The following is a 15,007-nucleotide window of genomic DNA, read 5'->3' on the forward strand; positions in this document are numbered from 1 at the left end:
CCAGAGGAGATGTCAGTGTCACACATGAACAAGCATGAAACAGGCACATGAGATTGGAGGGACAGACAGCTCTCATCCCAGAAAACCCAGGGCCCTGTTCATAAAAGCGTGAAGTCCCCAAGTCAGTTAGTGGTTGGACACGATGTGTGATTTCAGCCCCGCAGGAGTGTTGACTAAGAACAGTGAGGTCCGTAAATGTCCCTCCCCAGATGCTTGGGCTTCATCCTAGGACTTCTGAACTTGAATTTGATATTGCCTTGCTGGAGGTCAGGCATCTGAGGCTGCCCCAGAGGATCAGTCGGGACAAAAGGGACCTCATTGGTCCTGTGTGTGAGCAGCAGAACATGGGGACAAGGGTCTGGCAGGACAAGCCATCACAGGACCCAAACAGTGTAGGGTAGACAGTGAGATTACTGGGAGATTTCCACATTGGCTCACATGGCCCACCCAACACAAGGTTGTACGCTTACTTAAAACATGAGGTCATGTTTGTGACTTAATTGCATGGTTATCCGGCGTGCGTCTCCTAGACACAAGGTCCTGGCACAGCACTCCTAGAAGGAATTTTCAACTTTACCATGATACAAACATGATTCCCATTTGACAGCCTGGGATCTGGGGTTTTGATCTTTTTTTGTTGCGATATTTGGTAGAATACCCTCGCACTGTGCAGGGAGCGGCAACCATGTGATCCCAGGCACAGCTGAGCTTCCAGTGTCCTGGGCCGCTAAGATATATGCTCTGCCAGTCCGTGGTTTTCCAGTTCTCAGTTTTGAACTCACCCACCCCATCATACATCAATCAGCATCTTCGTTTTATCTTCCCGGGAATGAAGGGCTCTTACTTTCCCAGAAGAGCATGTTCTTGCTTTTATTAAATAGAAGCAAAAAGGATCATAGATTCAGAGACTCGCAGACTAGAGCAAACAGCTCAGACACTGGCCCCATTACCCCAGAAAACCTGCAGGTTCAGGGCAAACCTGGGCGTCTGGGGGTTAAGCAGTGCGTCTTCCAGTCCCCACGTGAGGGTGGGGCGGTTCCTTACACCCTTCTTTCCTGTACTTTGTTGCTTTGAAAATGCCCTTTAGTGTGGACTTCCTTTGCTTGCCCCCCTCAAATGTCCATCGGAATAAATATCCGAGCTGAGTGCAAACACCAAAGAGCTGAAGCCATGGCTCATGGCTAGCAGTGAGAACCAGGCACTTGGGCCAGCTCCGAAGCAGCAGGCAGGAGTGTGGAAAGATCACCAGACCGGGAGTCTCCCCTCAGTTGCTCATGGATGAAATTGGAGGCAGGAAAAGACTACCTTTAGGGTGGATTCGTTTGTTTATTAAGCAAAATACGATACAAGTTCTCACACCTGCCCTGACATACTCACGGACACCTCAACCACCGGATCCTTTCTTGCGTTTAAGCAGGGTACAGAACTCCACAGTCTGCAAAGCCGTTCCACGGCTCCAAGATGAGCCTGGAACCCAGGCAGTGAGCCATGTGCCGGTTGTCTCCGTTTTCAGGAGAGAAGACAGAGGTTCAAAGGAAGTTGGGCCACCTCTCCAAATGTGAGTGACACACAGAGAACTGGGTCTTGGTAGTGCCCGTCCCTGGGTGAGCCCACTGATTTGCACTGCCAGCCAGCTGGTGGCCACCCCCCCCACCAATGCAGGCAGACAACACAGAGATGGGACCCACTTGTGGAAGAAGCAGAGTGCTTCTCCCTTTTACAAAATGTCTCAAGCATCCAGAAAACCATAGAATAAAATAAACACCCAGGACCGTCGAGTGGAACTCAAAAATAACCATCTACATCCCTCTCTCAAGGAAATAAAGCCTGGTGGCTCCCACTGGCATGCCTGCTCCCCTTCTTTGTGGTGGTTTCCTGACGGCCAGTGACATGCAGGGTCAGATTATTTTTTTAAAAAAAAATGATGTTTGCTTTAGCTACATCTTCTGACTGTTGACATAAGATCTATTGTGTCTGTTTTTATTTTGTTTTTTAGAGGCAGGGTTTCTCTGTGTAACAGCCCTGGCTGTCCTAGAGCTGTCTATAGACCAGGCTGGACTCCGACTCACAAATAACTAAATAACTACCTCTGCTTCTAAAGTGCTGGGATTGAAGGCATTCACCACCACTGCTCAGCTAAGGTCTGTTTTTATTGGGGTAAAGTATAAAGAACACCTTGGCCATCTGTAAGTGCACAGCATTGACAAGGGACTTCACAAGTTGTGTAACTGCCATGTTATACATCCCATGAACCTTTGCACCACCCGAAACTGAGGCTCTGAGCCCATTAAGCACCAAATCCTGTTCTATCTGCCTGCTCCCAGTGACTGTTCCACTCCTGTCTCTAGGAATTTACCTATTCCGAGTACTTTGTATAATTGCCTTTTTGTTTCTGCCTTCCTTTAGATTAATTCATAATGATAGTTTGGTTGTAATTGACCCCTATAAACTCTTAGGGAGTGGCACTATTAGGAGGCGTGGCTTTGTTGGAGTAGATGTGACCTTGTTGGAGTAAGTTTGTCATTGCGGGGATGCACTCTGAAGTCTCCTACGATCAAGCTACGCTCAGTGTAGAGACAGTTCACTTCCTGTTTCCTGCAGATCAAAATGTAGAGCTTTCGTCTCCTTCTCCAACACCATATCTGCCTACACACCACCATGTCTCACTGTGATGACAATGGACTAAGCCTCTGAAACTATAAGCAACCCCTGTTAAATGTTTTCCTTTATAAGAATTGCTGTAGTCGTGGCATCTCTACACAGCAATAGAAATTCTAAGACAGCCATGTTGCAACATACACAGAATCTCAATCTTTTTTGAAAGTTGACTAGTATATCACTCTGTGTGTGCACACCATGTGTTTATGGTGTCCATCCAGCAATAGGCTCTTGGGTTGCTTCTATTTTGGGGCTATTGTGAATAATGTCCTGTGAACAAGGATGTTACGGTTGGAAGGTAAAATCTCCCCCATTGGCTCTTGTGTTTGACTACTTGGTCCCCTATTTACGGTGCCATTTAGGAGAGTTGTGGAACCTTTAGGAGATGGAGCCTCGCTGGAGGAAGTGGGTCACTGGGGGCCAGGCCCTGAGGGTTGTAACCTGGCTCCAGTTCTGACCTGAGTTCTCCTAGTTTGTTGAGATGTGAGAATTCCCTACTGCACACACCATCACCATGAACTCCTTTATCATTTTCTGCCACGATGGACTGTGCCCTCTCAGACTGTGAGCCAAAACAAACCCTTCCTCGGGGCTGCAGAGATGAACCAATGGTTAAGATTGCTTGCCATACTTCTAGAGAACCTGAGTTCATTTCTCGGGACCCATGTTTGACAGCTCACAACCATCTGTAACTCTAACTCCAGAATATCTCTACGGGTAACCACACACATGTGGCATGCATTCACATGCATACCACACACACACACACACACACACACACACACACACACACACACACAACATACATGATAGATAGATAGATAGATAGATAGATAGATAGATAGATAGATAGATAGAAATATTAAAAATAAGATAAAAATCCTCCCTCATTTCAGCTGCTCTGTTGGTACTTTGACATGGTGCTAAAAAAGCAGTTGACAGAATGAAGGGACATGACAGGTCCCAGCGTCCCTGCTGTCATTTCTTGTGGGAACGATTCCCAGGAGTGGGGTTGCTGGAGCAGGTGGTAATCGGTGTCTGCTTTTCTGAGCCACTGCCATTCTGCTTCCCAGAATCTTGAACCACCGCACATTCCCAGACATGGTTCCCAAGGGTCCCAGGTGCTCTCTCATCCTCGCAAACACTTGTTGCTGTCAGTTCTGATAGTGGCCATCCCAGCGGGGTGAGCAAGACACGCTCTTCAGAATCTCCTCCTCCTAGTCTCAGAGAGAAGAAGGTCACACCCAGGGGACAGGGTCACAAACAAACCAGAAACATTAAGACACAAGTTGGGTCCCAGCCACTCATCTATTCCTTCTTAATAGCCTTATAGTATTGGGTTCATTGTTGCACATCAGGGGCACCCAGCTATGGTTTCCAGCTAGATTCACTCTCCATCTTTGTTCCATTCAATTCAAACTTTAAACAAAGATCAACACCAGAAATATAGGGGATTTTATATAGGAAAAGTCTAGATTTCTGATTTCTTCCCCCAAAGTGTCCTGAGCCCATTTCCAGCATGGCAGTGGTACAGCAGTGGTTGTCCTTAGAAGGCCATGTGATCTCAAGGGTGCTTCAGTCCCCCTGAAAATCCTGGTGTCTTTCCTCACTGGCTAACCATGATGACATGACAGTTGGCAGCCCCCTGCCTTGTAGGCACATGCACAACTCAGAGGTCAGAACCTCATGGTCAGGTACCACCGTTTCCTTCCCCACTCTGTCCTGTATTGTCTCTCTGAGAGTCTTGGCTATGTCTACACTGCAACAGAAAGCCATACTGGAGCTTATGCTGCAAAACATAAACAGATAGCCTGACCCGGGGTAGGCAACATGGGGTGCTGGCCACGCCATCTCTTCATCTTGCCTCTTGTGGGAACTCTGAGAGCAGGCTGCGCAGTCCAGCCTGGAGTCATGTTCTAGTATTACAGGGTGGTGTTCCCTTCTTTCTTTTAGTGGACTGGGGAAAATCGCTCCCCAGTTTGGCCAATCCTGATGAATGGGTCCTTCCTGACAACAGCCTGCCTGAGCTCTTGATTTGTCTCTGTCCACAGGTGAGGAATGACCTGACCGGGGTTCTGTATGGGGAGGACATCGAGATCTCAGACACAGAGAGCTTCTCCAACGATCCCTGCACCAGCGTCAAAAAGCTCAAGGTAGGTGCCGCCTGTCACTAGGGACAATGATGCCCCCGGGGGTCCACATGCTCTGTCCCAGCCCTGAATTCAGTGTAGGCCTCAGGGCCAACTCTCCCTCTGACCTCTCAGAGCTCAGGAGTCAGCCTCCTTGAGCTTACCCACGGCTTATTAGCTCACTGATAGCCAGGTTCTGTGCCCATGGAACTTGTGTGGCTATTTCAGCCATGTTTGAATGGCAAGTAGGGCACCCACCCATGTCTTGTCTCTTGCAAAGGGGTGGGAGTCAGGAACTATCTGGCCCATCACAAAGCATTGCTGTTGGGACTGAGAGCCCATCTCCTGATCCCACCCAGAGTCAGTCACTCTAGGGATGGAGGGAGACAACTTGAGGTTGTCAATATGTCTTCCTTTCACTGTCTCCTGCAAACTGCAACCCCTACAAGATGCTGGTCCCTCTCCTGGGCCTCCAGATATTATCGCACCCACCCCTGTTCTCAGGTCAGTCACAACATGGCCAGGAAGAAGGTCCACTCTCAAAGGAAATGAGGGACCTAGGGCAAAGGAGGGGGAAGTGACTCCTGCCACCACGGGAAGGGATCAGCTCTGGCTCCGAGGAGGAGAGTGCTGGGCAGAGGCCCAACAGGATCCCAGGCTGCAGGCTGCAGGGAAGGAGAGCTGCAGGGCCAAGGTAGCAGGCACACTCTGCTAGGGGAGCATCAGAGTTCCACAGAGCATGAGGCATCGGGAGCAGGAGTACCAGGGTGATGCCGAGGCTGGAAACAGTTTCAGGCCAGTTCCCAACAGCCGAGTACTCAGCTAAGAGACTCAGGGTCTCCTGGGTATGGAGGGAAGCAGCTGGCGCTCAGAGCCATGGACTTCTTTCCCTCCCATTCCCCCGTGGCCACCGGTAAAGTTGACGGCGTGAAGATCTCATATGCCGACTGCTGGCGTCTTTTCTGACTCAAACGTATTCAAGGTTTGCTTTGACACAGCAGATGGCGGTTATGAACCATAGGTCATAGGACTGTTCACTTCCCTGATAGGGATCCAGAGCTCAGAGCTGGGGAGCCAGGGGATCCAGAAGAACCACACATCTCCTGGTCTCCTCCAGAATAGACAGAGCCTATGGGTCACACTTTGATCCTGGGAGTCTCTGCAAATGAGGAATAGCCCCTGGGGACAACCCAGGTTGCTACTGCCCAAGCTTTCCCTCCATGTTGTCAAGGACTATGCTGTTGCAGAGTCTAGATGGGCCCTGTGGAGCCTGGAGGACACGGGCCAGTGGGGAAGGGGGCTCTGTTGTGCCAGTCTTGTCCTGTCACATGCAGAATGTCTCCCCAGAGCAGGCTCTTGAAATAGCTTCTGGCCTCTAAGGCCCAGCTGAGTTCTGAGGGAAAGGCCGCATGTGCAGAGCTGAGGTGTCCGAATCCAGGGCGGAGCAGGACGCTCTGCTCATCGACCAAGTTCAAAAAAGACGTAATGGAAACAGTGCCGAAAGCAGCAACCTAAATACCCTCCCTTTCCAGCCTCCAGCCCCTGACTAGTCACCAACAGAGGGCTGGCCACCAACCCAGGGCTGACCACAAACACAGGGATGACCACTGACCCAAGGCTCGACCCTCTGCCCATCATTTCTTCTTTCAAGCTTCCCAAAGTCCTCTGGCAAAGAGGTTTTGAGATCGATCGATTTCACTGAGCGTCAAAGTGGTTGGGTAACCTCTCGGTCCCAAAAGGGAAGTGAAGGGCTGGAATTCCACCTGGAGTCTGGTGCTACATCTGCCCCGCTGCCCCCAGCTCCCTGTACAGCCAAGGTTAGGAGAAGAGATCTTAGCAGTGCATAGCTCAGACGCTAGGGCCAGGGCCAGAGACACTGCCCTTTCTCCTGGCCATCTCCAGCTCACAAACCCACATCCATGTTCGTTTCCTAGGGCTGCTTTCACTGTGCTGCAGCACGGTGCGACTTAGCAGTAGCAGTGTGTACTCTCTGGCCTGGTTCTAGAGGTTGGGGTGGGGGCAGAGGTTGGGGTGCGGGTGGCACCTTGAGCTCTCCAGGCTTACCTTTCCATCAGCCTCTGGTGTCCACAGTCCTGGGAGCTCCTGGCCTGTGGCTGCCAAGTTCTAGCTCCACCTCTGGTGGTCCTACTTCCCTTTTCCACACTGGCCTCTTCAAGCTGAACTAAGAGTCAACCCCATTCCATTATAGCTGAATCCTGGTTAAAAGAACACCCTCTGCTGCTGGCTCTGTTTCCCCATGGGATCCCATTCCAGGGTGCTAGGCTTTCAGCGTATCTTCTGGGGTGGGGCATGGCCCACGACATTAGACAGACTATCCACCTTCTCCTTCTAATGCCCACTCCTCCCATTAAAAGGAAAGCTTCCAGAAGCATTTCTCATCACTTGCAACCAAACCTAACTGCTCAGTAAGCTGTTTGTGAGTGTCTAAACAGTAAAGACCACTGAGACAAGAGGGATAAAATACTCAGAAGAGAGAACAGGCAGGAAGTTCTGGGGAGCCTGGAAGAAAGGCAGCCTCTGCTTTAGTGTGGGCTAAGTGAGGCAGGGACGGAACACAGAGGACTGGGAAGAAGCTGCGCATCAGATAATGGGACAGGAATCTGCAGCAGAGGCAGCAGAGAGTGGAGCCAGGGCCAAGATGGGGGAAAAAAATCAATGGAGTGGAGGATGCACTTGAGACACTCTTCCAGAATTCAGAGGAAATGGTTGGCAGGATCAATCCAGTGAGAGGAAAGATGCCGGCGGCGTGAGATGGGAGAAGAGAGCTAAGAGGACACCAGGACAGGAGGCAGAGCCAAAACAGATGCCCCAGTAGCAGCAGCTTCTGGGTACATTCCACAGTATCTGGCAGAATACCAGAATCTGGCTTCTGGTACATTCCACAGTAAGGGGATAGGGACAACTGAGGAAAGGGGAACTGGAAAGACTGATAAAGTACAAGCAAAGGACAGCGGTCCATCTCCAGAAACCCACATAAAAGTCCAGGCATGGTGGTGTGCACTTGTAACCCCAATGCTGGGGGCAAGGAGAGAGACCAGTGGGTCCCTGGGGCTCACTAGTCAGCTGCTCGGTCTAATGGGATTAGTTCCAGGGTTCCACAGGAGGAACAATGTCTAAGATTGACCTCTGGCCTCAACATTCATGTGCACACATATGAATGCTCACTCATACACAAACACACGCACATCCAAACACACACACACACACACACACACACATACACACACACACACACACACACACACACACACACACACACACACACACTATAGGGAGCAAACCAGAACACATTAAGTTGCCAGCATTCAACCATTGTTGAACTACAAAACCCACATTTAGCTCAGCAGCGTAAAACTCTAAGCACTGGCTATCAGGTCTCTGCTTCCCAGCCACTTTGGCATAGGAAAGGACACCTAGACATATTTTAGCAAATGTTTTGATGGGCAAACATTAAGGATAAATCTTGCAAATATCTAGGCAGGGGTGTGGGGGATGGGGTGAGGGGAGTCAAACTTCCCACAAGGCTCTCAAATCCAGGCTGCCCTCTACCCTTTCTGCACCATGAAACCCCAGGGTTAATGGAACAACTGGGACATATTTACTGTGTGAGGCTCACGTGATGTGCCAAGTGGGAAACCTTCTGGAAGTTGATCCTGAGAGCCAGCTGGGAGCAACAGCACACTTTACAACTGAGGTCAAGACAGAAACAGCCAAGTGGGGAACATAGAACCCGGGGAAAGAGAGATACGTCTAAATAACTGCTGTAAATGGAGATACGCCGGGGAAAGAGCATGCGGCTTCCCACAGGATGCAGAAACACGTGCAACAATACCAGGGACGTGAAATCCAGATTGCGCCCTCAGAGCCTGGGAAATGGGAAATGTAAGAAAACGTGCACCAAACTCTTCATCTCCATAAGAGAAGGAGCAGTTTTAATTAAACAAGGCAGTTTCCCAGCCAAGCCTCACAGCCAAGGAGGCTGAGGTGACCTGAGCAGCCGATCACTCGCCTTGCGAGTGCGAGGCCCTGAAAATGCTCTCTGTCGCCACCTAGAACCTAAAATTGTAGACAGATAACAAGCCTGTAACCAGAACACTCCAAACAGGCCTTTGCAGACCAGACAGAAGTTCTGACCAGAAATTTGAGCCAGTCTGCTTTACCATGAAAACACCAGTGGCCCCAGATTGTGCTTTTTGCATGTTTCTATTGGGGTGTGTAGGGAGGGTTGTTTGTTTGTTTGCTGTTTTTGAGATAAGATCTATGTGGCCCAGCCTGGTCTTGAAGGAGTGGTCATCCTGCCTCTGCCTCTTGAGTTTCTCAAGTATGGAACACACCGTGGTGTCCTCTCCTCACACTTTGGAACAAAGTGATGCAGATGCCAAGTGTCCAAGGCCGAGCAGAAGTTTACCACAGTGTGTCCAGAATCATGCCAGAGGGCGGTCAAGAAACGGGCCCTGGGCAGGCCTGCTACAGATGAGGGGACAGCACTGAGATGTCCTGGCTGCAGGTGGCAGACTGATGAAATGCAGAGTCACCTGCAGGACTCCAAAGGAGACAGGCAGGAACACAGAGCCTTCTTTTTTAGTTACCTACATAGGTGACACTTGAGTTTTAATGCTGATTTAAGTGCGCTCTCCTCACCTACCATAGCCCTCCCGTGGTACACATTGGAGGCTGCTTTTCGGACACCAACCTCACCACAGCCTGTTCTCTCTGGCCCGTGCTTCTGCTTTGATACCCAGGACAGACACTGTCCAGTACTTGCTTTGTTCTCACAGATTTATTCATTCTTTTAATCCTCCCAGTTATTAAACAGTAGCAGCCAACAAATGATGACCAATGGGCCAAATCTGGCCCTCCATTTGGTTTTATAAATAAAGTTTTATTGTAACACATTTATTTAGAACACTGTTTTTGGCTGCTTTTGTGCTACAGTCATAAGACAGAGTAATTGCCACAGAGAGTAATTGCCCATGAAACCTAGACCATTTACTACCTGGTCCTTTATAGGAAATGTTATTATCTCCATTTTAAGTTGAACTCAAGTTAACACATACCAGAGGCCATGCAGCAGGCGCTGATGGAGGTTGCAACACAGGAGTGAGGCCGCAGGAGGGCTTGTAGCCACCACCACAACTTTATGTTCATGTACTCTTCAGTGGCTAGAAGATTCTTCTGTAGTCTCTGAACGTTCTGGAAAGTGCCTGTATACTGAGTGAAAGGCAACCTCATGAGCCTTCTCAGCAATAAAGCAGGAAGGCAGTGGCTTTGTGGCTTCCACCCAGGGAAGGGAGGAGAGACCAAGGACAACAGAGTCAACAGGCTCAGGCTGGGCAGAAAGTTCTAGTTCTCGACTTTAAATACCTGTGAAAGGCTGGGTTCCAGCAATGCATCATGGGAACTCTACCTGCGTTCCACAGGCTGCATGCAACCCAGGACAGCTGTGAGTGAGGACTGACAAAATCGTAGACTTTTTAGAATGTGCTGAGATTTTTTTTGCAGTTTCTTTTTGTAACTAGGTTGTGCAGTTCTCAAGGATGCGCGTTGTAGATGACATCACCGAGTCTCACTGTCAAAAGGCTCGGTACACCTGCTGGAGCCAGGTTTCTGACTCTAAAAAGAGGAACCTATTTTTGAGTGAATCACAAAAATAGCCCAACATGGGTAAGCGTTTCTGTGGTTCACGGAGCACAGAGGGGGAACTAGCAGAGGCCAGAAAAGCTACCAGTAGGTCAGCAGTGGCCAAGAGATCTCTGGGCCCACCAAAGAGTAGAGGACGGTAGAGCCCTTCTGAGCTTAGCACTCACAGGTCACAGGGAGGGGCATTCATTCTCTATGGCTGGTGGGACAAAGCTACTAGACTACAAATCATACAGATGTGTCTTTCTGGCCTCAAGGCTAGAAGCCAAGCATGTGTCTTGGTGGGCAAAGATGGAGTTGTCCCCAGGGATGATTCATCCTGGATCTTAGAGAAGAGGGCATCGTCTCTGGGCCCTGACTAGTGACCTCCTCCTCTGTCCTCAGAGTCACCTATTGTCACTCAGGCTGCATCCCCATTTGTAAGCACCTTGTAATAATACTGTACCTGCCCAGATCATCCAAGACACCTCCCCATTTCAGATCAGCAGGCTGAGCACCTCCTGAAGCTCGAATCTCATGCCATGGGGCATTACATCTCCAGAGACTCGGGGACTGGGATGTGTGTGTCTGCGGGAGGCCTCTACTTTAAGCTAAGACAGCCTGAAGGTGCACCCTTCCACCCTTTGCTCCATGGGAGAACCGTAACCAGGATTGGTTACCCATTTTCCTGACTGTCCAGGAAAGTCTTGGTGGGAACTGTCTCCCTTTTCCTGAACCAACCACCCCCACATCTGTACAGGCAGAAAACCTGGGCCAACCTCTGGAAATAGATTTGCCTGAGCCCTAGGGGTGCACAACCAAAGAGTAACCATGCTGCCTTGGCCCCCAAGGCCAATTTTGCTCAGAGACATAGAGAAGAAAGAGCAGTATTTTTATCTGAAGCCAGATATATTATTGGAAAGCTAAATATACACGAGTTAAAGAAATGTCACACATTGCCGGTAGGCTGCTGTGGGCTGTCCCCTTTCCATACTCTTCCTGGATGTGAGGACATGTTTCCTGCTTTTGTGCCTTCAGGGGTTTGTCTGGTGGAGGGGAGGGGAGGAAAGGTCCAAGGCAAATTCTGGTTAAATAAGAGAGTATTTATCCTGGAGGGGATCAGCCTGTCTGAGCCAGGACTTTAGAGACAGTCTCGGCTGGTCCTTCCAGCCCATGCCAGATAAGCTTCTAGTAGCTTGGTGGCTCATGTCACCGCATCCTCTCACAGTACGGTGCGTGGTATTGTAGGGATTTTGAAAGCCCCATGGTTAAGGAAGGGGGCCTACAGGAGGCTCCAGATGACCTAGAAGTCAGTGTCAGGTAACCCTGACCTTCCTTGCAGGACTCTACACTTCAGTGGCAAGAAGGCCGTCGAGCTGTGCTGGGCCCGCAGGGTGCTCATGTCCAGTCTGTCTTTCTCATGACTCACGATGGCATGTGTCACTCATGGCCTTGCCTCTCATCTGCTTGGCTTTTCCAAGAGTGGTTCTGTAGACTTGATGCTGAGCGCTGCAGCCCAGGCCAGTTGGGGCGGGGGCTGTTGTCTCACTCGGCCTGGGCGCTCTAGGCAGGATGTGCGGCCAGCCCTGAGGTTCTGGGACCACACTTAGCTGGCCTCGAAACATATGCCACTTCTTCCTATCTGTGTGCTTTGGAATCCAGAGCTGAAGTCCCCCGGAGCTGAGCCTGAGGTGTACCACTGGCTGGTTTTGTATGTCAACTTAACACAAACTAGAGTCATCAGAGAGGAAGGAGCCTCAGCGGAGGAAAAGCCTCCATGAGATCCAGCTCTAAGGCTTTTTCTCAATTAGTGACCAATGGTGGGAGGGCCCAGCCCACTGTGGTGATATATCCCTGGGCTGGTGGTCCTGGGTTCTGTAAGAGTGGGCTGAGTAAGCCATGACAAATAAGCCAGTAAGCAGCTCCCCTCCATGGCCTCTGCATCAGCTCCTTGTTTGATCCTGCCCTGTTTGAGTTCCTGTCCTGACTTCCTTCACTGATGAACAGTAATGCTAAGTGTAGGCCACCTAAACCCTTCCCTCCCCAACTTGTGTTTTGGTCACAAAGTCTCACTGCAGCAATAGAAACCCTAACTAAGAGACTGGGATTGTGTGAAAGAGGCTGATGGAGTGTATATACTTAGGAGACGGCTAGAACAGGTAGAGGCCGTAAGGGGGTTAGCCCAGAACGCCAGCACACACCCCGGAGATCTGGTATCTATACACGGACATGTTTTCTCCCTTTTGCCGTTGATGGCTGCTGTTGCCAGTGCGGTGTGTGCAGTGTGGTCTTCCCCACTCAGTCGCAGGCGCTTTCCAGAGAAGGGACAAAGTGGGGAACTGTGGATGTCCATGCTCATTGCAGCTTAGGGTCCAGGGTGACCCCAGCATCCACTGCTGAATCCTTTGAGCCTTAGTCGCTCAAAGTGGCCATGGCAATGGTGTCTCTCTCACCATTGAGGTGCCACTTGCCAGCCAGATGGAGCTTGAGGGCTCTTGCTGTGTTAGGACCCTCACAAACCGGAGTTAAAATCAGTCAATGGATTGGGTGGTCATTCAGAAGTGTGTGATTTTTAGGTCCCTTAAGGATCCTGGGAACAAGGCAGTCTGGACAGTGGATAACAGAGGACCAAGAAAGCAGAAAGGCCGTGTATCCTGGGCTAGGGCGTGTCCTGTGTGTTTATGAGGATTCTGGGAGTTGGGAGCCTGAGACAGGTGAGGAGCTGAGAGGACCCGGGCAGTGCTCCTCTCTTCCAACCTGCATTCATGGCTGCTTCATTCAAAATGCCCTTCCCGGAACAGTGGTCTCCTAGGGTGTGAATGCAGTTCTCTATGTAAGCATTTGACCTGGAACCATGGATCGTGGAAACTGTCATGTGTCCCCACATATCCATATCCACCTTCACTCCAGGAGGCCCCAGAAGCATCGGGTCATGAAAGCTCGGGATTTTCCAGTCGATGCCCTCAGTCATGGTCTTGTTCTCTAGAGTTCATAGCTCTACTCTGCCAGTCCAGGGTGAGAGAACACCACTCTCCACACCCCCTCAGATGCAACCTAAACTCCAGATGGATGGGTGCCATCCAACACGTGAGCCAACACTTCACCTGCTCTCAAGGCAGCATCTCCCTAAGGACCAGGTTTCCTCTCACTCCCTTGGCCCAGGCTCCTCCCTGCTCTCCTAGCCTGGGAACAGCCCTCCTGCTCTTCAGAAGCATAGGAGACAGAAATAGCTTGCTGCCTCAGGGGCTTCCTGGTTCCCAACAGTGCCTGTCTTCCAGGCCCTCTGAGGGTCCTGAGAACCAGAGTGAGAGTCCAACTCTGGGTGCTACACAGCTGGGGAGAGCCACTGGCCTCTTTAGGAAGGGGCTTCTGGGATCTGTGATTCCTCAGACCCATCTAAACCTGACAGCTTGAGAGCCTATAGCCGAGTGGTCCTTGCATCACAGTTGTCATGGCAACAGAGACACTAACTGGACTAAATGGAATGGCAGAGCTGGGTGTTTATCCGTCAGCAGGTGGTGAGTTGGTCACCATGAAGAAATGGTTTCTTTAGTCCATTTGAGAAATGGACGTGTAAACCCAGTCAGTACCAGGCCCTAGGACTAGCAGGGCGTCAGTACCGTGACAATCGTGCCTTCTGGACTTGCAGAAGGTCAAGCTGCTGAGCAGCCAAGGGCCCACCATGGAGTCCAGTTCTGTGTCAGCGTCCTCTCCCTACATCAGGCCACACGCATGCTTATTGCTCCATACATCATGCCCTATGCTGACTCAGGGGCCAGAGGGTCAGGAGAAGATTTAAAAAAAAAAAAAAAAAAAAGTGAATTTGGGTCATGGTGGAAGGAAGTGCAGATGCCCTCAGCCCGGAGGGGAATGGCTGCTGGGTTTGATGGTCGGTGACATCACAAGTAAGGGAGCCTGAGCTAAGATGAGGGCTGAGCAGCTGTGATGCAGGAGAGTACAGGGAGCGAGCAGGACACTCGGGATGTACAGCTTGTACTAAAAGGGGACAGAGCGAGGGAGAATGGATGGATGGATGGATGGATGGGTGGGTGGTGAGTGGATGAATGGATGGATGGATGGATGGATGGGTAGGTGGATGGATGGATGGATGGATGGATGGATGGGTGGATAGGTGGATAGATGGATGGGTGGGTGGGTGGATAGTTTAGTGGGTGTATGAATGGATGGACAGATGGATGGATGAAGTGGTGGGTGGATGAATGGATGGGTAGATTGGTAGATGGATGGATGGGTGAACTGGTAGACAGATGGGTGGGTGGATGAATGGCAAACAGGTGGATCTGTGGAACTTCAAGTAGTTCTTTATTACTCCAGAGAAAAATAGGGAAATGTGACGCAGGAGGCAGTTGGCGAAGAGCCTCAATCAAGAGACTGAGATGGGTGTCTGATCTACCTTGGGAAGCCATGTCAGATTTTTTTCGGTCAGATCTGGAGTTTGCTGTGATTCTCCCTCTTCTGTAGAGGCCACTGGACAGGGTAGGATGAAGGTAGGGGTCCAGCTATTCTCTACAGGAAGAGAAGTGGTGACCAAGCCCAGAGCACAGGGCTGCAGGGACAGG

The 15,007-nt window shown here is 50.5% G+C and overlaps 1 protein-coding gene across 1 annotated transcript in view; it reads left to right on the forward strand.

Annotated features, from left to right (window-relative positions):
• Nucleotides 1-15,007, forward strand: part of Gabbr2 (gamma-aminobutyric acid type B receptor subunit 2) — a 353,494-nt gene that overhangs the window by 178,162 nt on the left and 160,325 nt on the right. Inside the window, exon 4 of the mRNA XM_085677181.2 lies at nt 4,710-4,811. Within this exon, the coding sequence (XP_085533307.1) occupies nt 4,710-4,811 (102 nt within the window). The remainder of the gene's footprint in view (nt 1-4,709; nt 4,812-15,007) is intronic.

This window comes from Myodes glareolus, chromosome 16, assembly GCF_982192425.1.
Source record: "Myodes glareolus chromosome 16, mMyoGla1.1, whole genome shotgun sequence".
Taxonomy (NCBI): Eukaryota; Metazoa; Chordata; class Mammalia; order Rodentia; family Cricetidae; genus Myodes; species Myodes glareolus.